This window comes from Anomaloglossus baeobatrachus, chromosome 1 (assembly GCF_048569485.1).
Source record: "Anomaloglossus baeobatrachus isolate aAnoBae1 chromosome 1, aAnoBae1.hap1, whole genome shotgun sequence".
Lineage (NCBI taxonomy): Eukaryota > Metazoa > Chordata > Amphibia > Anura > Aromobatidae > Anomaloglossus > Anomaloglossus baeobatrachus.
The window spans coordinates 323,319,217-323,344,026 of record NC_134353.1 but is presented as its reverse complement, the minus strand read 5'-3'; the positions used below and the strand labels follow the sequence as shown (position 1 = coordinate 323,344,026).

Sequence of the window (24,810 nt, the reverse complement as noted above, 5' to 3'; positions counted from 1 at the left end):
GTGGAACGCATATGAATAACCCAATATTGCCAGGAGCTGTCAAGTTAATTTGCCCATTTCCATCATGGCTGATTTGTGGTGACGTTTGACGAGAACGGCCGGTTCTCACGTTTCCCGCGTGACCTACGGGAGCATGCGCAATGCCTGATCTACATCCTAGTGCTGTGTGAAGCGCGTATTTTCACAATCTGTTCGCTTGTTGCTTCCTAAGCCGTTGTGTGGGCCACCAGTAACATGGCGTTTAACTTCGGGAGTACGACGGGAGCCACAGCCACCCAGGGTAAGGAAACGGGAGGGAAAGCTCGAGGAGCGATGGTTGGGCCGTACAGAGACATGGCAGAGCTGGGCCGATGTGTGCAGTGGTAGTTACATGTCTACAGCTTGTCATTACCAGGCGTCCTACGGACATTCAGTGCACATTTTACATAGGACTGCAGGTTACGTTTCATTACTAAACGTCCACATCAGGTGAAAGAGGTTTGCTATGGCAAAATCCTGGTTGTAAATGAGCTGTGCAGGTTTCCAGCAGGAGGATTCCATTCACTGACAGAAAACGGAGCTGATGAAAATGACAAGGAACTAAACACACCCTAATTAAACTGCTGGGTAAAGTACAATGTGATAGGGGACCTGTCCAGACCATGGTGCCCCATCCTGCAGGGTACAGTGTGGTGTGATGGGGAGCCTGTCCAGACCATGGTGCCCCATCCTGCAGGGTACAGTGTAGTGTGATGGGGGGCCTGTCCAGACCATGGTGCCCCATACTGCAGGGTACAGTGTAGTGTGATAGGGGGCCTCTCCAGACCATGGTGCCCCATCCTGCAGGGTACAGTGTAGTGTGATAGGGGACCTGTCCAGACCATGGTGCCCCATACTGCAGGGTACAGTGTAGTGTGATAGGGGGCCTCTCCAGACCATGGTGCCCCATCCTGCAGGGTACAGTGTAGTGTGATAGGGGACCTGTCCAGACCATGGTGCCCCATACTGCAGGGTACAGTGTAGTGTGATAGGGGGCCTCTCCAGACCATGGTGCCCCATCCTGCAGGGTACAGTGTAGTGTGATAGGGGACCTGTCCAGACCATGGTGCCCCATACTGCAGGGTACAGTGTGGTGTGATAGGGAGTCTGTCCGGACCATGGTGCCCCATCCTGCAGGGTAAAGTATAATGTGATGGGGAGGCTGTTCAGACCATGGCGCCCCATCCTGCAGGGTACAGTGTGGTGTGATGGGGTGCTTGTCCGGACCATAGTGCCCCATCCTGTAGGGTACAGTGTAGTGTGATGGGGGGCCTGTCCAGACCATGGTGCCCCATCCTGCAGGGTACAGTGTAGTGTGATAGGGGACCTGTCCAGACCATGGTGCCCCATACTGCAGGGTACAGTGTGGTGTGATAGGGAGTCTGTCCGGACCATGGTGCCCCATCCTGCAGGGTAAAGTATAATGTGATGGGGAGGCTGTTCAGACCATGGCGCCCCATCCTGCAGGGTACAGTGTGGTGTGATGGGGTGCTTGTCCGGACCATGGCGCCCCATCCTGCAGGGTATAGCGTGGTGTGATGGGGGGCCTGTCCGGACCATGGCGCCCCATCCTGCAGGGTATAGCGTGGTGTGATAGGGAGCCGGTCTGGACCATAGTGCCCCATCCTGCAGGGTATAGCGTGGTGTGATGGGGAGCCTGTCTGGACCATAGTGCCCCATCCTGCAGGGTATAGCGTGGTGTGATGGGGAGCCTGTCCAGACCATGGTGCCCCATCCTGCAGGGTACAGTGTGGTGTGATGGGGTGCCTGTCCGGACCATGGTGCCCCACACTACAGGGTACAGTGTGGTGTGATAGGGAGTCTGTCCAGACCGTGGTGCCCCATACTGCAGGGTACAGTGTGGTGTGATGGGGAGCCTATCCGGACCATGGCGCCCCATCCTGCAGGGTACAGTGTGGTGTGATAGGGAGTCTGTCCGGACCATGGTGCCCCATCCTGCAGGGTAAAGTATAATGTGATGGGGAGTCTGTCCGGACCATGGTGCCCCATACTGCAGGGTAAAGTATAATGTGATGGGGAGGCTGTTCAGACCATGGCGCCCCATCCTGCAGGGTACAGTGTGGTGTGATGGGGTGCTTGTCCGGACCATGGCGCCCCATCCTGCAGGGTATAGCGTGGTGTGATGGGGGGCCTGTCCGGACCATGGCGCCCCATCCTGCAGGGTATAGCGTGGTGTGATAGGGAGCCGGTCTGGACCATAGTGCCCCATCCTGCAGGGTATAGCGTGGTGTGATGGGGAGCCTGTCCAGACCATGGTGCCCCATCCTGCAGGGTACAGTGTGGTGTGATGGGGGGCCTGTCCACACCATGGTGCCCCATCCTGCAGGGTACAGTGTGGTGTGATGGGCCTGTCCGGACCATGGTGCCCTATACTGCAGGGTACAGTGTGGTGTGATGGGCCTGTCCACACCATGGTGCCCCATACTGCAGGGTACAGTGTGGTGTGATGGGCCTGTCCACACCATGGTGCCCCATCCTGCAGGGTACAGTGTGGTGTGATGGGCCTGTCCACACCATGGTGCCCCATCCTGCAGGGTACAGTGTGGTGTGATGGGGGGCCTGTCCAGACCATGGTGCCCCATCCTGCAGGGTACAGTGTGGTGTGTTGGGGGGCTGTCCAGACCATGGTGCCCCATCCTGCAGGGTACAGTGTGGTGTGATGGGGAGCCTGTCCAGACCATGGTGCCCCATACTGCAGGGTACAGTGTGGTGTGATGGGCCTGTCCACACCATGGTGCCCCATCCTGCAGGGTACAGTGTGGTGTGATGGGCCTGTCCACACCATGGTGCCCCATCCTGCAGGGTACAGTGTGGTGTGATAGGGGGGCCTGTCCACACCATGGTGCCCCATCCTGCAGGGTATAGCGTGGTGTGATAGGGAGCCTGTCCACACCATGGTGCTCCATACTGCAGGGTATAGTGTGGTGTGATAGGGGGCCTGTCCACACCATGGTGCTCCATACTGCAGGGTATAGCGTGATGTGATAGGGAGCCTGTCCACACCATGGTGCTCCATACTGCAGGGTATAGCGTGGTGTGATAGGGAGCCTGTCCACACCATGGTGCCCCATCCTGCAGGGTACAGTGTGGTGTGATAGGGGGCCTGTCCAGACCATGGTGCCCCATCCTGCAGGGTACAGTGTGGTGTGATAGGGGGCCTGTCCAGACCATGGTGCCCCATCCTGCAGGGTACAGTGTGGTGTGATAGGGGGCCTGTCCAGACCATGGTGCCCCATCCTGCAGGGTACATTGTGGTGTGATAGGGGGCCTGTCCAGACCATGGTGCCCCATCCTGCAGGGTACAGTGTGGTGTGATAGGGGGCCTGTCCAGACCATGGTGCCCCATCCTGCAGGGTACAGTGTGGTGTGATAGGGGGCCTGTCCAGACCATGGTGCTCCTCATACAGCCGAGCTGTGTGGATCACAAAGGAGTGAAATCCTCTATAAAGATGTGCCACATATTGCTGTGCTGTAGGTTGAATAACCCACCTATCGGTCAATTACGTGCCGAGTACTCATATCTGTATTTTTGTAGTCAGGTTTGGGTGAGATTTGGTTAGATCTCATGTGATGTGTTGCTGTAAGGCATTGTGGTAAATAGTGAGAAATCCATCCATACACTTCAGGCCAGATCTATGGGTACCAGACGCAGCCATGATCTTACATACCACACAGTCTCTACAAATAATATGCACTAACAGGATTTGTGCGTTTTGTCTGATTCCATGGCATTTATGCTCGCCATGCTGTCGCAGGCTGAAAATACCAGTAGGTACTCGTCTGTACCATCTAATCAGTTGTATATCAACTGAACATTTTCTGATCCACTAGAGCAGAGGTCCCCAACCTTTCTGACCCTGAGAGCTACTTTTAGCTTTGAAAAGGGGTCATGATCCACATTCAGCACTTAAAGTGGGCCGAGAACCACATCCAGCTCCCGCCCCTTATAGTAGAGGCACCCAGAACCCCCATTAGGCAGTATACCAAGATCCAGGGGTTCCTACCGTACAACCATTTAGATTTGCTCATCTATGTTGGGCTACTCACAGAGGTCACCATCTAGAGACCTGCTTTTCATAGTTGTGTGCTAGCCCTGGAGCTTATGCACCAAGCTGGAAGACAGCCACGAGACACACATCACAGATTTGCAAGCCACATGTGGCTCCTGAGCTACAGGTTGGGGACGCCTGCACTAGACATGAGATCTACTATCCTTTTCAGCTTACATGGTGATTTCCAGCTTTTCTACTGAACTTGGGAGAGAGTTGTATACATGTGGCCAGTAGTCACAAGCCCCCTGACTGAGATGGATGTGGGTCCCACCTTTGTGACTCCCATCTGTCATACAGTGGCAGCTGGCTATATCCACGGTCGTTGCAGTTCTCTCCCTGGCTAAGGGGCCGCCTTCTTTTGGCTTTCTGTTTAGATACCTCGGTCACTACTGATGGCAGCATCTAAGGGATTACATGACCAGAATTAGTTATCGCTGACCCGGACTACTACATACAGCTGACACCCATAGGATTTGGAGCAAGCTTTGCTTCCAGCCTGCAGTGGGGCACCACTTCTGCATTCCTTACCCACTCCTGGTTTGGGCTTACAAATACTGAGGTAAAAATCTCACCAAATACTCAGTGTGCACGTGGCCTTATCACTTTTGTGGTATGTTTGTATATGGAAATGCTTACTTCACTGTATATGTGACTGACACTACATCAATGTATCCAACAGGTACGACAGGTTTCTCCTTGGGAAACTTTACTCCAAAAACCACTGCATCGGGGTTTGGCTTTGGCACCACCACTACCACAGCATCATCCACAGGATTTGGAGGTAATGACAGTGTTTTCTGAATACTTTTTCGTATCCACATGTATAATTACACCTAAGTGGTGAAATCGCTCCATATAGTCATCAGAGCACCTCCCATGGTTGGATGAAGCAACTGAGTAAAAAGTCATGTTACTATAATGTTCTGTTTATGCGTGGTTTATGGCAGGAATTAGCCTTTCCTATAGTTAGTCATTATTTTTTTTTTTTTTTTTTTTTTATATATGAAAATCTTGTCATATAGTCCTAAAGAGGCAACTCTGTCATATTAGCAATACTTGATATTTTTTCCTTCCATTTATATGATAAAGCAGAACAGAAACCATTTACAACCTCTTTGCCCTATAACATACTCTTACGTCATGGGCCGGTGGGATTTCATACAAACTGCGGTATTATTTTGTCACATTGTGCATGCTCGGGAGCTGAGCCCGCACTGGACATGCAGCTGTTACACTTAGCTGGTGCCTTACTGCAACTGCCACATTTTTATTATGGTAACCAGAGGTAAACAAAAAATTTATAAGACAAAAATGCTTAAAAAACAAATTCCACTCGGGTTTTTAGGCTTTCTATTTCTGTAAACATAATAAAACAGCAAATACACATTTGGTATGATGGCTGTTCGTGACCTGAACTATAAAACTAGTCACAAAAATGAAACTAAAAACTCGGCAACAATATACCAACATATAAGATTTTTATTTTTATTCTTTTTGCCCCCAAAATTAATTTATTGAAAAAAAAAGTATATAAACAATACATGTGTGGTATCATCTTGTTTATCACTACCCCGTATATAACATAAAGATATTTATATGGCTCGGTAAACTACAAAAAAAGAAAACCAAAAACCCAGTCACATTTCCTCCCAAAAAAAATGAAGTAAAAAGTCACATGTATCCCCAAATGTTACCAATTAAAACTATATCTTGTCCTGCATAAAACAAGTTTTCATAAACTTCTATTAAGAAAAACAAACAAACTTGTGGCTCAGTGGTTCTTTTGTACATTATTATTATTATTATTATTACTATTATAATAATATTATTATTTTTAAGGCATTTTACTACAAGAAAAAGTGATAAAATATAAAAACAAGCCATTTAATTAATAAATTAGCCAATTAATATCACATTTGTAACAACTCAAACTAAGACTTTATGTTGCTTGGTGAATTCAGTGTGGAAAAAAACAAACAAACATTGTAATAACTGATCAAAACACCATAATGTTCTCCAGAATTATGGCAATAAATATACTGCTAAAGTTAATGAATGAAAATGTAATAAAAAAAAAAATATTTTTTTTATGAGTGACCCTGGTTTAAAGGGAATCTGTTACCAGATTAGTGCTACCCATCCGATAGCATGTTGTAGGGGCAGAGATCCTGATTCCAGTTCAGTCAGTTAGTGGGTTGCTTGCTTTTTTTAGATATAGATATAGATATTTATAATTTAGAAAGTCAGTTTTATCTTTTTGCAGATCTACCAGTTATTTGAAAGTGGAGCTCTGTGACTCCATCCACCCCAGTGACTTTCAGCTTTCTATGTGCATAGGCAGAAAGCTGCCAATCAGTGCTGAGAAAGGGGATATACTAAGTTCATGAATACGGAGGACTACATGGCAGCAGTTTTACTAATCATATAGTTAACATCTCCTAATGATTGATTTTTCTGAAAACTACAGCAAGCAGCCCAGTAAGTGACACATCACTAGAATCAGGGTCTCCGTATCATGCTACCCTCAGATTATGTGGTAAACAGCTGGTGACCGCTTCCCATCACATCACCTCCTTCTCATATCCTAATGGATAGCGTTTCCAGTATTTGCAGGGTCTCAATTGCAATCTCTGCATGCAACGACTGTGACCGAGACACAGACTCTGGCAAGACCATGATATGTGCAATGGATCAAAACCTAACGCATTGTGGACAATGCATGATCAAGAAGGTAGCCTCTCAGAGCATATAGCACTACAGCTGAGAGCTGCTGCATAGTCACTCTTCGGTAGTTGAATGTTTTATGGCTGATGTGTTGGTGGTCAGTAAAAGGGTTAAAATGAGGAAAGGAAAAAAAAACAAAACAGAGCTGCTGTTTTTCCCATGAAGAGTTATTCATTATTTTGTTTCTACCCCAAAATGATATCACCACTAATCTCGGATAAAACGAGTAATATATTGTTTTTCCGGTAGGGAATTGTTTCACCCCTTCCCAACATAAGATATTAGACCCTGTGTATAGAGCAGGCTTAGGAGCTGAGCTCGCACTTTGCTAGGCAGACCATTAGGCTGCGTGCCCACAGTGTTTGCAGTGTTTTGGATGTAGCGTGCTTCAGCTGCGTCCAATACGCTGCATTGTACAGTACAAGCATAGTAGTTAGGATTTCTAGATCTCCCATGCCCACTGTGCTGTTTTTTCCACAGTAAACACTGACCTGTGGTGTGTCTTTCCAGACTGCAGCTTGTCAATTGTTTGCTGTGGATTTGCATGCATCCTCCATAGGGAGAACACAAGCGAGAGACCGCAGCGCACTGAACCCTGATCGTGGGTACGAGCAGCTGCACTCTCCTGCAGATGAGACTCATGGCCCCGCAGGTCAGGACTCGCTGCGTCCAGGACACAGTGAGTACATACCCTAACTAATACATAGCTGGCATCTGCCGGGAACTACCCTGACCGTATCTCGCTCCATTCACTAAATTTTAACCACTTAAATGTCAGTGTCTGACAAAGGCATTTAATGACATCAGTTTTTATGCCACTGACTCTTAACACCCAATCCACAAAGCGAAAGCGGGAAACAAGAGGTTTTCATGGTAACTGGCGGCCTGCTGAATGCTCCCATCGTCACCATCTTGGTCCTTTTATGAAGGTTAAACTTCGAAAGATGTTTATCTGTGGGTGGAACTCATAAGAAAGCATTTTTTTATTTATTTATTTTTTTTAAAATAAAAAACTGAATTACAGTATATTGAACAGGCAAACGCAGGTTCAATTTCCTTATGGGATCAAAAAATTTAAGTAAAATTGGAGGGGGAAAAAAGGGTCAAAATATGAAAAAAAAAAACCAAAACATTTTCCCTCATTTAAAATAGTTACAAATATATTTGGTATCTGTAAAAGTCTAGTATATCAAATTATATCAAATTGAAGTGGATCTCCAGCCTTGGGGAGCCAGTCTGCAGTCACTTTGACTTGTGAATCGTCACAGCGCGCAGTGTGCGTCCTCTCAGAATTAATCTGTTCCGGGAACAGACAGTTATGTGACCAAAAGTATGCAATTTACCGTATTTTTCGGACCATAAGACGCACTTTTTTTCCCCCAAATGTTGGGGGAAAGTTGGGGGTGCGTCTTATGGTCTGACTATAGGGCTGTGGCCGGGAATGAGGGTGGAGCGGGTCATCGGGGGCACAAGCAGGCAGCAGCAGCGCCTGCCGTGACCACGTGGGCCCGCTCATTACATATGCACGCCCATCCTCCCGCCCATTTCTCAGCGCAGAAGCCGGCGCTGACCGGTGGGCGGGAGGACGAGCCGGTCCGCATAATTACACCCTGGAGTGATCATGTGCGGCTGTATTCACTGCTCCCCGCGCGTCATCATCAGCGCGGGGTGCAGTGAATCAGTGTACTCACCCGTCCCCGTGTGTGGAGCCGTCCCCCCCTGCAGCACGCAATGTCTTCCGGTCAGCTGATCTGTGCTGATCAGCTGATCGGCACAGACAGGAAGACATCGTGATGCTGCAGGGGAATGGCTCCACACACACAGGTCATTGCCGCTGAGAGGAAGATATGATCGGTGCTGGAGGGAGTGAGGAACAGGTGAGTATAAACGTTTATTTTTTTTTCTCTGTGCTATAGGATATAGGCCATATACCAGGATGGTATATGAGCACGATGGGGGCATATAGCAGGATGGATGGGGGGTATATGAACAGGATGGGGGGTATATGAACAGGATGGGGGGTATATGAACAGGATGGGGGGTATATGAACAGGATGGGGGGTATATGAACAGGATGGGGGGTATATGAACAGGATGGGGGGTATATGAACAGGATGGGGGGTATATGAGCAGGATGAATGGGGGGGTATATGAGCAGGATGGATGGGGGGGTATATGAGCAGGATGGATGGGGGGGTATATGAGCAGGATGGATGGGGGGGGGTATATGAGCAGGATGGATGGGGGGGTATATGAGCAGGATGGATGGGGGGGTATATGAGCAGGATGGATGGGGGGTATATGAGCAGGATGGGAGTATATGAGCAGGATGGATGGGGGAAATATCAATAGGATGGATGGGGGGGTATATCAATAGGATGGGAGTATATGAGCAGGTTAGGGGAATATGAGCAGGATGCTGGTATATGAGCAGGATGGGGGTTTATAGCAGGATCATATACAAGCCAGGAGGATCATTACCAGGATGGGGTACCTTAGTAGAGAATTTGGGGAAATTACCCCCATAACAGTGTCAGCAGCAGATCCTCGCCCCATAACAGTGTGTCATGACCACATTTTTTTGCTTAAAGTTTTATTTTCCTCCTCTAAAACCAGGGTGCGTCTTATAGTCCGGTGCGTCTTATAGTCCGAAAAATACGGTACTTCCTGCTACACTCCCAAGTAGATGTGTCCAGCCTCACTAAGTTCCATTGAGCGAGGCAGTGCACAGCTAGACGTGACTGCATGTCTGCGAACCACATACTTGCTGGCATGCACTCGCCCGTTCCCCGACAGTATGCACACTGCGCGCTGTGAAGATTCCCAAGCCTGCAGTCACATAGTGACTGTAGACGTGCTCCCCGTGGCTGGACAACCCCTTTTAACCCAAATTGTAAATGGTGTAATGGCAATTTTTTTTGCTGAAATGTTAAATTGCTTTTTTTTTTTTTATGGTCATGGCAGCATTGGAAAAATAACGCAACAAGAAGTGATCAAATGGTTATGTATGTATGTATGTATGTATGTATATTTACAGTACACACCAAACGTTTGGACACACCTTCTCTCTCATTCAAAGAGTTTTCTTTATTTTCATGGCTCTGAAAATTGTAGATTCACATTGAAGGCATCAAAACTATAAATTAACACATGTGGAATGAAATACTTAACAAAAAAGTGTGAAACAACTGAAAATGCTTTATATTCTAGGTTCTTCAAAGTAGCCACCTTTTGCTTTGATTACTGCTTTGCACACTCTTAGCATTCTCTTGATGAGCTTCAAGAGGTAGTCACCGGAAATGGTTTTGCAACGGTCTTGAAGGAGTTCCCAGAGATGCTTAGCACTTTTTGACCCTTTTGCCTTCACTCTGCGGTCCAGCTCACCCCAAACCATCTCGATTGGATTCAGGTCTGGTGACTGTGGAGGCCAGGTCATCTGGAGTAGCACCCCATCACTCTCCTTTTTAGTCAAATAGCCCTTACACAGCCTGGAGGTGTGTTTGGGGTCATTGTCCTGTTGAAAAATAATGATGGTCCAACTAAACGCAAACCGGATGGAATAGCATGCCGCTACAAGATGCTGTGGTAGCCATGCTGGTTCAGTCTGCCTTCAATTTTGAATAAATCCCCAACAGTGTCAGCAGCGAAGCACCCCCGCACCATCACACCTCCTCCTCCATGCTCACGGTGGGAACCAGCCATGTAGAGTCCATCCGTTCACCTTTTCTACAAAGACACGGTGGTTGGATCCAAAGATCTCAAATTTGGACTTATTAGACCAAAGCACAGATTTCCACTGGTCTAATGTCCATTCCTTGTGATCTTTAGCCCAAACAAGTCTCTTCTGCTTGTTGCCTGTCCTTAGCAGTGGTTTCCTAGCAGCTATTTTACCATGAAGGCCTGCCGCACAAAGTCTCCCCTTAACAGTTGTTCTAGAGATGAGGTGTGTCCAAACTTTTGGCTGTGTATATGTGTGTGTATATATGTGTGTGTGTGTGTGTGTGTGTGTGTATATGTATGTATATATGTGTGTGTGTGTGTGTGTGTGTGTGTGTGTGTGTGTGTATATAGATAGATATAATATATATGACATCAGCTTACTATACAAAAAACAAACTCACATTGACAGTCATGGCCGGAAGTGTTGGCACCCTTCGAATTGTTCCATGAAATGTCTCTCAGAAAATTATTGCAATTATGTGTTTTGTTATACACCTTTTATTTCCTTTGCGTATACTGGAACACAAAAAATTGCATATGAAAGGCAAATTGGAAATAATTTCACACAACTCCAAAAATGTCCTAGACAAAAAAGTTGGCATCCTCAACTTAATATTTGTTGCACACCCTTTTGAATAAATAACTGCAATTAATCGCTCCCTATAACAATCAAGAAGCTTCTTACACCTCTCTTCTGGAATTTTGGTCTACTCTTCTATTGCAAACTGCTCCAGGTCTCTCATATTTGTAGGGAGCCTTCTCCCAACAGCAATTGTAAGATCTCTCCACAGGTGTTCAGTAAGATTTAGATCCGGACTCATGGCTGGCAACTTCAGAACTCTCCAGTGCTTTGTCTCCATCCATTTCTGAGATGGCAAAACAGCCCCAAAACATCTTTTGATCCTCTACCATATTTGACTGTAGGTCCTGTGTTCTTTTCTTTGTAGACCTCATTCCATTTTCGGTAAACAATAGAATGATGTGCTTTACCATAAAGCTCGGACTTGGTCTCATCTGTTCACAAGATGGTTTCGCAGAAGGAGTTTGGCTTACTCGCGAACATTTTGGCAAACTGTAGTCTAGCTTTCCTATGTCTCTGTGTCAGCAGTGGGATCCTTCTAGTTCTCTCTCCATAACCTTTAATTTCATTGAAATGTCGACAGATACTGTAGTTCCCTCTGACACGGATGCAGCTTGAATTTCTTTGGAGCTTGATTTGTGCTGCTTATCCACCATCCAGACTATCCTGCATTGCAACCTTTCATGAATTTTTCTCTGCTTTCCACTTCTAGGGAGATTAGCTACAATGCTGTGGGTTGTAAACTTATTTATTATGTTGTGCACTTAGACAAATAACATCAAGATCTCTGTATATGGAATTGTAACCTTGAGATTGTGTTTTGTTTTTTTTTGTTTTTTTTATATATATATATTTTTCAACAATTTTGGTTCCCAAATCCTCTGGCAGTTTTCTCCTCTGTTCTCCATGCTTAGTGTGGCGCACACACAGACACAATGCAAAGATTGTCACCTTCTCCCTTTTTATCTGGATTCAGGTGTGATTTTCATATTGCCCACACCTGTTACTTGCCATAGGTGAGTTTTAACGAACATCACATGCTTGAAATAAAGTTGTTTACCCACAATTTTGGAAAGGTGCCAAGAATTTTGTCCTCATATTTGCGGTTTCGTGTGAAATGATGTCCGAATTGCCTTTATCTCCTTTGTGTATATTGCAACAACACACACACACACAATGTGTGTAACAAAACATGTGTAATTGCAATGATTTTTGGGGAGAAATACTTCATATTCTGGAACATTGTGCCCTTTTGCTTGCTGAGTAATTTTGTGAACACTAGATGCCGGACATTAGGCTATGCTTGGTGATACCTGTAGAAAGCACTTGCCTACTACTACAACCCTATCTTGGAATGGCTCTATCGAGGAGTATTAGTCAAGTCATAAAATATATAAATAAAGGTGAACTAAAATTCAGACAAACAAAATAAAAAAGACCTTCCTGCAATGTCTTATACTTATGATAAATCTGAATATTATCAAACATATTTTGCAGTATAGAACTACAAGTATCTAATATTCTTGGTCTAGTGTGTGTCACGACTGAGGAGATAATGTATATAAATCGAATGAAATCACATCCACTCCCATGTACAACCCACATCTCCACCCTTGCTCAGACATCCTTTTGGTGATAGTCCAATAAGCTCCTAGAATTGGATATGGGTCATTTACGAATTTGGTTGGCATGGTCATCATATTCCTGTGGATGGAGTCTGCATTTTGGAAAAGTATGTGCCGAAGGCCTGAGCAAGGTTTCCTTTCACTTGGGTATAGTGTTAGCTGTTCATTCCAAACACAGGTATGTCTACTAATAAAACCATTCAACACTTAGAGGACTAAGGCCCAAGGCCAATTGCCTTTTCTGATCACGGGTGTGCAAAACACTGGTATTCACGTCAGTATCACCTAAGCAATAGATGCATATTGAAACTGCCACAGGATTATGTTTATGGCTTCCGGAAAGCTTTTTATGACCCCAACCAGTATGAGAGATGGATTAATAAATGATAGATATAATGTAATCCATCTTGGCTCCCAGCAGCATCCATCATTTAAAAGTGGACTGATAGAAACTTTTTAGACTTCTGCTCATACTCTGCTTTAGTCATGTGGGTTCTCCTTAATCATACTGGGTTTTTAGTCAAATGGGTGGTCTTCATCAATGACTGGCTTCCTTGTAGAAGTTTTCATGCAGAGATAGTTGTCAATAACTGATCTGGACTGCATTCTTGACTGAATAACCCGGAATGAGCAGAAATGGTTATATTACTTCCCAGCAAACAATTTTTGTCTGAGAGCCTCCTGCCCGCAGATCCGTGGGAACGTTCTATGTGACAAGGGCACTTTAAGAATGATGTCTTGTCATGCACAGTTCCTTTTACATGGGGTTCTGGTTCGAGCACACGTCTGTATAACACACTTGTCCAAAGTCTGACATGGAAGACCCCTAGCAAACAGCACATTTTTCTAGGGAGTTGGATAAATAGGCTTTTCTAGTGACGGTTCAAGGTAAATGTAGTCTTACATGGCTGCCAGATGATCTACTAGCTTTAAAGGGAACCTGTCACCTAGAATATGCGTTCTGACCTATCAGCAGACGCATGTGCGCCCTAATTACACCTCCCTACCCATCCCTGTGCTGTAAAATTGTATAATATGAAAGTAATAAAAAACATTTTAATACCTTCATATTTCCTATGTAAATAGCAGGGTATTTGGTCCCATGGGCAGCGCCTTGCCCTATGGACGTCTGCATACTTTCCGTGGTATTACGCCCCTGTGGGCGTGATACCATGGAGTCACATGAGCTCCTTCTATCCTGCGCGCATTGCGGCAGGCTTCTTTTCCGGGTGTTCACTCGCCAGCTTCAGACGCATGCGCAGTGTGCATCTGAAACTGACAAGGAGAACCCGGAAGAGAAGCCTTCCGCAGTGCGTGCAGGATAGGAGTAACGGTGACGTCGCTCATGTGACTCTATGGTATCACGCCCACAGGGGCGTAATACCACGGAAAGTATGCAGACGTCCATAGGGCAAGGCGCTGCCCATGGGACCAAATACCCTGCTATTTACATAGGAAATATGAAGGTAATAAAATGTTTATTATTACTTTCATATTATACAATTTTACAGCACGGATGGGTAGGGAGGTGTAATTAGGGCACACATGCGTCTGCTGATAGGTCAGAACGCATATTCTAGGTGACAGGTTCCCTTTAAGAGCACGTCAGACCCTATTAATTCGCAGATTCCGGATTGGTATGTGATGGTAAGTTTTATATATTGGAGATTGCTGTTTCGTTCCTTGCCCTGTACTTACCATTTGTATAAAAGACATCTTGAACTATTTTCCAAATTACTACGTAAACACATGTGGGTAAGACTGGTAGCCATGGATGTAACTTTCTCTAATTCCAGCCTTAATGTAACAATTTGATTGTGTTGTACATGTCACTCTTTCACTCATCTGTATATTTTATTTCTCTTCTCCTTTTCTAATCTTGTTTTTAATTCCTGCCACCTTCTCTTCATGCTTCCCACTCGTCAGGATTTGGAGGGCTTGAGTCAGCGACCTCCAACACCACTGGGTTTAACTTTGGTGGGTTCGGACTAGCTGCAAACCCTACATTAAACTTTAACATTGGGAATTTCAGTGTGTCCTCTGCTCCAGCGCCACCCTTCAATTTTGGTAACACCCTGGCAAGTGCAGGTAGAGAAAAACGAATGTATGTGATGTCTGTCATGATCAATTTAATGCAGTGATCCAAGAACTAGCAGGAGGTAACCTATGGAACAGTAATGGCTTAAATTGTGATAGGTTCATTGGTTAGTCTGGAGCTTTCTACATTTTTACCATATTGGAAAATTCGTAATATTTCCCATTAATAGTTATAGGTGTCCTACAGGTGCAGTAATTGTGCAGAACAAGTGGCAAAAGGGATGAGATGGTCACAATCACAACATAAAGGTAAAGTGGTAGGTCTGTAAATAAAAAAAAAAAAATAAACTAAAAGATGGAATTGGCATTTTGATTAGTCTTTCAAACTTTTCATGGTCACTAAATGTTTTGGGTTTTATTTGTGTGAATGTTCACATTGCTCTGCCTTTATAACTCTCAAGTCTCACCACTTTTTGTCTACCTCACTGTACAATTATCACAGTAAGGCCTCGGCAGTTATTGGGGCATGTCATAGTACCGTATTTTTCGGATTTTAAGACGCACTTTTTTCCCCCTAAATGTTGGGCAAAAGTGGGGGGTGCGTCTTATAGTCTGAATGTAGGGCTGCGGGGAATGAGGGTGTTGCGGTGGAGCGGGTCATCGGCGGCACGAGCAGGGTGTAGCAGCGCCTGCCGTGGCCACGTGGACCCCCTCAATTTAAAATGCACGCCCATCATCCCGCCCATCATCTCTCAGCGCTGAAGCCGGCGCTGACAGATGGGTGGGGGATAAACAGCCGACCCGTCTGATCACTCCTGGCAACTACAGCCTGGAGTGATCATGTGCGGCTGTATTCACTGCCCCCCGCGCATCATCATCAGCGCGGGGTGCAGTGAATCAGTATACTCACCGGCCATGATCCCTACAGCACCGCAATGTCCTGTCTGTGTCGGCGGTGGCTGTGTGGAGACTAGCGGTGCTCACAGCGATGACTTCATCGCTGTGCGCACGTGTCCACACGCAGCCGCGGCCGGCACAGACAGGAGGACATCGCAATGCTGCAGGGATCGTAGTGGCTCCACACAGGTCAGCGGCGCTGCTGCTGGCACAGATGGGAGGAGGAGTGATGCTGCAGGGAGTGAGGTAAGGTGAGTAATAAGTTTTATTTTTTTTTTTTTTTTTATGCGCCATAGGATGCGGCCATACACCAGGATTGGGGTATATTGTGAGCAGGATTGGGGTATATTGTGAGCAGGATTGGGGTATATTGTGAGCAGGATTGGGGTATATTGTGAGCAGGATTGGGGTATATTGTGAGCAGGATTGGGGTATATTGTGAGCAGGATTGGGGTATATTGTGAGCAGGATTGGGGTATATTGTGAGCAGGATTGGGGTATATTGTGAGCAGGATTGGGGTATATTGTGAGCAGGATTGGGGTATATTGTGAGCAGGATTGGGGTATATTGTGAGCAGGATTGGGGTATATTGTGAGCAGGATTGGGGTATATTGTGAGCAGGATTGGGGTATATTGTGAGCAGGATTGGGGTATATTGTGAGCAGGATTGGGGTATATTGTGAGCAGGATTGGGGTATATTGTGAGCAGGATTGGGGTATATTGTGAGCAGGATTGGGGTATATTGTGAGCAGGATTGGGATATATAGTGTGAGCAGGATGGGGGTATATTGTGAGCAGGATGGGGGTATATTGTGAGCAGGATGGGGGTATATTGTGAGCAGGATGGGGGTATATAGCAGGATGTGGCCATATGCCAGGATGGGGTGTATATAGCAGGATGGGGCCATATGCCAGCATGACGGTATATAGCACGATGTGGGCTATACCAGGATGAGGGACATATACTATATATACAAGGCAGGAGGATCATTACCAGGATGCGGCACCTTAGTAGAGAATTTGGGGACATTACCCCGATAACAGTGTCAGCAGCAGATCCTCGCCCCATAACAGTGTGTCATGACCACATTTTTTTGCTTAAAATTTTATTTTCCTATTTTCCTCCGATAATACCAGGGTGCGTCTTATGGTCCGGTGCGTCTTATAGTCCGAAAAATACGGTAGTTTGTAGTGCCACTATGCCCTGTATGCCATATATTTTGTTTTATTCATTAATTTTGAGGGTTAGATTGGCATATAAAACTGCATGGGAAAATTTCCTACAGAAGCAGCTAGAGGGTCTTGTCCTTCTAACACTATAGGAATGTGGACACAATCTTTAACGCTCACTAACCAGCCTAAAAAAATGCTAAATAAAAGCTAAAAAGCATAGACATGCGCTGCAATATAAAAAACACTTACCGTACTTTACACATGTTCAGTCTTTTTAACCATCCGAGGTGCATACCAGTTAAAAGAAGTGATCTGACCATTCTTCAGGTGGCTTCTGCTTGGTAGCTACATTATACAATACATGTCAAAATAAAAAAATAATATGGCGGCCAAAAATGCAGCAACAGACGACCTAAAAGATGCTTTAGGACAAAAAAGTCAGTGTCCTAAAGCATTTGGAAGGGGATCCTTGCATCCTTCAACTGTTTGTTCATGCTTAAAGTGGTTTTCTCACGAATAAAATTAATTTTAAAGTTTATTTTAAGCAATGGATTTTCGAATAATACCCACAATTGGATGTGTTTTAAAAAAAATAAAATAAATAAAATGTTCCTGTGCTGAGATAATCTTATAATTGTGCTGTACTGTATATGTACAGTACTGTATATGTACAGTACTGTGTAATGGCCCGTGTTCGTACAGGACATGATCTGATAATACCACATCTCCGGGGCAGGGGAGGAAGCAAAAAAGTCTAAAGACATTTTTATGTTCTTTTAGGTATTTTTATGTTCTTTTGGTCTGCTGTCTTGATGAAGAGAGCTGAGTCCCTTGAAACGTGTTGACCTGTACCTGCATGGAATAAAAGACATACCGTATTTTTCGCTTTATAAGACTCACCTGATTATAAGACGCACCCCCAAATTTGGTGAAGGAAAAGAGATTTTTTTTTTTTTAATGTTAAATGGGGTCCATCTTATAATGCCAGTATCCCTCTAACAAATCATATAGGGTATATGTCCCTCATAGCCCCCCATCCTAAAATTAGCCCCCCATAATCTGGATATGGCCCCCTTATATTGACTATAGCCCCCTTGTGATGGCACACGTTCCCCTGTGCTGCCCATGGCCCCTATAGATCGCACAAGTCCCCCTGTGTTAGATATCGCCCCCATAGTGCTGCCCATGGCCCCTATATAGATCGCACAAGTCCCCCTGTGTTAGATATCGCCCCCATAGTGCTGCCAATGGCCCCTATAGATCGCACAAGTCCCCCTGTGTTAGATATCGCCCCCAGGCTGCTGCCCATAGTAAAATAAAACACTCTTTCCTTACCTCCTGCAGTGCTGATCTCCCTCCTGTCTCCCTCCGTGCTTCTCTTCCTCTACTTTCTGGTTCTAGTGCCGGTGATGTGATCGGCACAGCAGAGTGAGATCTCTGCGTGCCTGATCACAGTGGAAGCAGGGACACCGGGGAGAAACGCTGCAGGGGTAAGTAAAGCTTTTTTTATTTTAGAATGAGTAGCAGCCTGGGGGCCATATCTAACACAGGGGGGCGCAGGGACATATAATATGCACCGCTCCCCCAGCCCATCACCGCGGTGTGATTTCAGCACCACCGGAGATGAACAGCGGCTGTGCATATTATATGAGTGGGAGCAGGAGATCAAACGCTGCCGCCGCAGCGCCCCCACCTCCCCTGGACCCTGCAGTGTGTGTGTGTCTGTGTGTGTGTGTGTATATATAATATAGATAGATAGATACCCCCCCCATATATTCGGCTTATAAGATGCACACCCCCTACTTTCCCCCAAAATTTGGGGGAATAAAAGTGCGTCTTATAAAGCGAAAAATATGGTAAATTTAATCTATACGAGCATTGTGGTGTGAGCGCGGCAAAGATCCCTTTTCTCTCCTATACACTGAATTATCTACCTAGGGGAGCTGCAGCTGAGTACCTTTTGGGTGAGTGTACTACTTTTATTGCTTAAGTGTTTTTTTTTTTTTTATCGGTTAAGACCCTATTGCGCTTTCCATTTCTGCAGCTTGGCTATTACACAGTACATAGCAGGGCACATATAGAATATTATCTCAGCACAGGAACATTAAACACATCCAATTGTAGAAGTTATTATTATTCTAAGATCTATTGATTAAAATGAACTTTGTTGGTTGGACAGCCCCCTTAGCAGTCTTCCTTTCATGTGTGATCATTTGAATAATTTCTTAATGGTTTAGTATATCAGCATTTTAATGAACATCCAGTATCCAGATGACCCTCCACCCTGAGACTGAAAAGTGACAATGCATATACAGTCACCCTACTTGGTGTCCTCTGTTTGCCTCCCACTGTCTCTATGTCCTTTCCTCTTTCTGCCAAAATGGCCATTGTAGGGCATTGGGAGTGCAGTGGTAAGTCTAAATTTTGCCTTCCCTGTGTGGTCGGTATTGGAAAGGCAGAGGAGGCATGGGTAAGACTTCCACTCCCCTTGCCACTGCAGTGTCTATTTTGGAAGCAGGAGGAGCTTAAAAGTGCTGTCAAGCTTTAGGAGCATGTACTGGGGCTAAAAATCATTTTTGCAATTGGGTCTCTTTAAATCTTTTTCACAGTTTGCCTTCTATAGCTCTTGTGTTTTTCTATCTATTTTCATTGAATTACAAAGCTTCTCCTATACTTTTCAGTGTTATATACAAATAGCACATAGATGGTACACTAATGCCATCCATATGCTGTATGTGTCTTTGACATCCATAGACTTTTATTGGCCCTTGTCATCTGTCCTACTGGGGAAAAAAATGGATATGTCCCCATCCATCATTTTTGCATGGACGCACGGGTTGTGTAAAAACAGACACATGAATATCACCATAGAATTTAATAGGTATATATTCTATCTATGACCATTTTCTTTTTTGTAGTAAAAAAAAAAAAAAAAAAAAGCTTTGGTTCTGCACCAAAAACACAGTTCAATAGCACAGTGGCCATGAGTTTTCATAAAATCACATCCAGTTTTTTAGGATGTGATTACGGTTTTTCAGGAAGCCTCAAATGTATACATTAAACCGATGCCTGTAGGCAATAATAGCATATGTTTATTATATTCTGCATGAAAAGCTCGAAATGTATACATTAAAAGCCTGCCATATTTTTGCCTCCTAATAGAATAGCACAGTGACCTTCTCTTCCATATAGCCAAAAAATGGAAACCTCAAAATTTACCAGCTACTGTACATGAATGTCAAAAGAAGATTATCATCTTGTGAAAAGAGGTAGCCTATGTATAGGGTAAAGGTACTCTGCTGACACTGTGTGAAACACACTTTGGGGACATGGTTGCTTGCCTAAAACAGGATAACTAATGAGGAGTGAGCACTACCATGCTCAGGTCTCGTATTGTGCAGTCAGATGCTCTGACGGGTTCTACTCAAGTACCTAGTATAATTGACGTCAATGGGGAACTCCAGCATTTTTACATAAGTTTTCTAGAAAAATGCTCCAGTCACCTTTTGACTTCCTTTATACTCCGTACATGAGTCGAGCCCATCAGTGTCTGACTGCTTATTACTAGTACCTTGTCATATCTTTAAACTTGTCAAAAAGTTTGATATTGACTAAAAGGGCCACCTAATATGGTGGTTATGGTGGTCTCCTATAAAGAGCCACTCCTTGGCTGGGTCCTTCCCGGAGGGATATCTGGCTGGTTTCTGTGTTGAGACTCCTCTAACAGAGGCTCCACGGACTTTTTTGATTTGCATATTTCCCAGGGGCCAATGTGTCTTGCTAAATTCTACTAAAAAGGGGGCTGAAAGCCCGTACTTACGAAGCGCTCACTGATATCCCAATCAGGCACGAATACTAATATTCTTTATAGCAAGATACTATTTATTTTAATAGCACATGAATATAATCAATGGTACATAGGCATTTAGAATCTTATAGTCATAGAAACTTATACAATAACAGAAATATGCATCAACATTACCGTTATGTTGTAGCAATCCTTTCACATCGGAGGGAACTCGAGTTAAGATAAGGAATCAACATGGCATCTTGGCATGGCATCACAGGAACAGTGCATACGTACACTTCAATGTCCTGGAAGGTATTTCCCTACCTTAAGCGAGTTCCGTGTATATTTTATAGGAAAATATTGTAGGTTGTGTCTAAATGGTCACCAGCATATGACAGCTGAGTCATGTTCATGTAACTTGACCACAAAATGTTGTAGGTAACGGCAGCTTCCTGCACATTTCCAGCACATCCTGTCAGTTGACAACTGGCTGACCACAGTTTAGTGAAATATTGCAATGAGCCGTAAATTTCATCCTTAAAACTGTCTTTAAGCTAACCACAAGTTTCCTGTAAGTGGAACTGTAAATGTTACTTCCTCATTATCTAAAACTGCTTCAAGACATGTGTGACATGTATTCCTTGGTAATCATTAGTGAAATATTATCCAAAGGACATCTTCTTTGATACTGAATTATTGATGGATCAAATAATATCTGGGATCACTCCTATCTTTTGATCATGATCCCTATCTAATAGTCATTCAAACTTCAGTCATATCACATTGGTATCACAATCGGTCCTTGATCCCAGGGATTATTTTCCATCATCAGTATTCCACTAGAAGAAGATCACTCGGAATATGCCATACCATGACCAAGAAATATCGCTTGCCACAAATTGTCTTGCTTTGTTTAGATAAACGTTGAATCACAAATATAATCAGTTTCACTACTTTTGTACAGTATATTAAAACTAAAAGCAATATTATCTGAAAAGCTCCCTTGAATATCATGTGTTTTGGCATTTGCTCGATATTCAAAGGAATCATTACACATTACATTTCCCGATATGTTACTACAAGTTTCACTAGACCCATTTATGAACATATTGGCATAAGGCCATAACATATCATGAATTGTCCTTTCCACTAAGCTGGGTTTAAAAGCATCTACAGTCCATAGAGATGAATCCCAGGTTAGTCAGTCCAGTCTTATTTGTTGGTACCCAAATTCCTCCCTTAAAAGCCAGATATTGCAAATTGGTGACTGTTGCATTCAAATTTCCTTGCCACCATGGAAGATTGATCCATCCCACTATGGAAATGGGTACTGTAGTATTCTATAGATGAACACATCGAGTGTCTTTATCAGCAAGATGATCAGAACAACTTTTCTACTTTAAGATTTCCTCCATCGATACCGGGACATCCAGATAAGGGATACTGGTGGCTGTAACCGAAGAATGTGTACAGATCCAGCAATCTGTGTGTTGAAAATGTGATGGTGCATCCGAAATTCATTCGCCACAGGTTCCTCCTGATGTAGACTTGTCCATCCAACGACCAGAGAGGCAAACATCAAACACAGGAATTTCTCCATCTCCTCACTATCGAGCTCTTCCCAGTAACCAATCCCATGGATTCCGCTTATTTACCACACCATCTGGGGGTACCACGACAGTTTCCAATGTACTGAGGTCTAAAGCTGCTGAATAAGGCGTCGCTCTTTCTGGTGTGCCCAAACAGCTGTACCTTGCCTTGTCAACTGATGGACTGATTTGTCTGATGGTTGTTGCTTTATCTGCTTCTGAATTAAACAAACGTTCAAGTGAGTTAGTAGGGACATGAGCATCGACATGAAATACAGTGGTCTTGGTAGATTGAATAATCCCTTCAATGTCTTGCCACACTTCCCTGACCATCTCAAACACATTTTGCTGTTCCTCTCCCCATTGGAACTCATATTGTTTCCTCGTTACGTTGTACAAATGAGCCAACGTTTGTCCCAAATGAGGGATATGTTGTCTCCAAAAATCAAACAATCCAATATAAGACTGAGTCTTCTGTTTGGATTTAGGGACCAGAAAATTAATAATTTTCTGTCTGGCATTGGGCAAGATCTCTCTGTGCCCCTTGTTCCACTGAATCCGTAGAAATGTTACCACCAGAGACGGTCCTTGAACCTTGGCATCATTGATTTCCCATCCTTTTCTCCACATATGAGCAATCAGTTTTGTCAATTGATCTTTCACACTTTGCTCATCTTGTCCTTGTATCATTATATCATCGATATAATGTGAGATCTGCATTTCTGATGGTAGATCAAATCCATCCAAATGCTCTGCCACCGTCCGGTGACAGATTGTGGGGCTATGTAGCCCTCCTTGGGGTAACCTGGTAAAGGTATATTGTCTTCCTAACCAAGTGAATGCAAATTGATCTTGAGCCTTCTCTTCTATAGGTATAGTAAAGAAAGCATTTGCCAAATCAATTACTGCATACCAAGTTCCAGAGTGAGTCTGAATATTTTCCACAATCGTTATTGTATCCGGAACTGCAGCTGTCAAGGGAGGAGTATTCTTGTTTAACTCCCTATAATCAACTGTCATGTGCCAGGAGCCATCACTCTTTTTAACTGGCCAGACAGGATTATTCCATGCGGTAGTAGTAGGGCGCATTACCCCAGTTTCTACCAATTCTTTAATGGTTTCTCCTATCTCTCTGTGACCTCCTGATATTCGATATTGTTTCATAGCTACCATTTTTGTAGCTGGAGGCACATGTACAGGGGGCATTTTGACTTTGCCCACCACCACTGGTCGCATTTCCTTATGACAAGACTTATTCCCAAAGGAGAATTTTCCTTCTGTTAGATTAAGAGTCATCCCTTTTAGGACATCAGTTCCCAAAATATATTCTGGTATAGGAACTACCAGCACCGTATACTTCTTGATAGGTAAATTACCTATCTTCAAAGCTACCTGTGTCTGAACCCCGGTGATCACTTGACCACCTAGTCCAGCAATTTTCACTCTAGGTCCTTTTATTTTTTCTGGGTTTCCATGAATTAAAGTAGCCTCTGCCCCCGTGTCAATCAAAGCTGGGACTCTTTGAACATTTCCCGCTTTCCAATGTATGCTAAGATTGACGTAGGGACGTTCGTCCCTTTTTATCAATAGGGGGGCTTGGCTGGCTACCTATAGTAAATCACTTCCTTCTGAACTTTCATTTACACAGACTTCAGTCTGTGTATTAGCCCTTCCTTCCGTGACCTTTGTGGCCACGGCTGCAGACAGTTCTTCCCATGGATAAACTGACTGAAAATCTTCCCAAGACACTTTCTTTGGGGTTTTTTCCCCTTTTCCCTCTAATTTCTTTACCTTGGGGGTTTTTGAACCCCCTTCCATCTTTGCAGATAGAACTTTCTGTTTGTACAACTTCCATAATTCTCCTGTCTCCTTTCCATCAATTCTTTCCATATTGATCCCGGCTTTAAGCAAAGCCTGGAACATGTTCCAATCAGGATTGTTTGGCTTACTGTTACCAACATGGCCTCCAGGGGACGATTTATCCCACTGTCCCATATCCTGTAACTCCCTCATCCTCCCTAGAACTACACCGATTGATTCTCCAGTCAGCGCTACAGTTAAGGTTAAAATAACTGTTTTATATGCTGGAGGAGCATGTTTAACCAGCCTATTACTTATGCTGGCTGTCAATGGGTACTGGAGATAATCATCATCCAGTCCCAAAAGAGGAAGAGCATTCCTCATTGCTTCTTCCTTCAGTCTTTCCATACCATCTTTTAAGGTATACCAAGGTTTACCATTGATAGGAAAGTCTGCTTCTGATGGGTATTTGTCCAGAAAAGCATGGGCTAGGATCATGATTAAGTTTTCAGTACCATGCTCATTATGATCAACAAAATAATTTTTTATTGATCTCTGAATTTCTGGGTCACGAGACATGGTGACAAATTTTGCCACGTCTCCGGCGTCAAAGTGCACTCCACCTTTTCCGAGATCGTGCACTCTGACCAACCAGGGAATTTCTCCTTCTCCTGGTTTTTGTCTAAACTGTGTTAAAATGCTATCAACTTCTCCCTGAGAGTAATCTTCAATGGTTACTCGATTTTTTACATGAGGAATCGTTCTCTCATTTGTGATGGCAT

General features: G+C 44.4%; 1 protein-coding gene across 3 annotated transcripts in view; it reads left to right on the top strand.

Moving 5' to 3' along the window:
• The first annotated feature begins 44 nt into the window (after window positions 1–44).
• NUP54 (nucleoporin 54) overlaps window positions 45–24,810 on the top strand; it is a 101,499-nt gene continuing 76,733 nt past the window's right edge. Inside the window, exons 1-4 of one of the 3 annotated variants that reach the window (XM_075337497.1) lie at window positions 47–280; window positions 4,466–4,650; window positions 4,771–4,872; window positions 15,025–15,086. In XM_075337497.1, coding sequence (XP_075193612.1) covers window positions 15,059–15,086 — 28 coding nt within the window. In that variant the 5' untranslated portion in view covers window positions 47–280; window positions 4,466–4,650; window positions 4,771–4,872; window positions 15,025–15,058. Of the gene's footprint in view, window positions 281–4,465; window positions 4,651–4,770; window positions 4,873–14,666; window positions 14,829–15,024; window positions 15,087–24,810 lie in introns of all 3 variants that reach the window. The other 2 variants (XM_075337480.1, XM_075337488.1) reach the window with 2 other exon arrangements.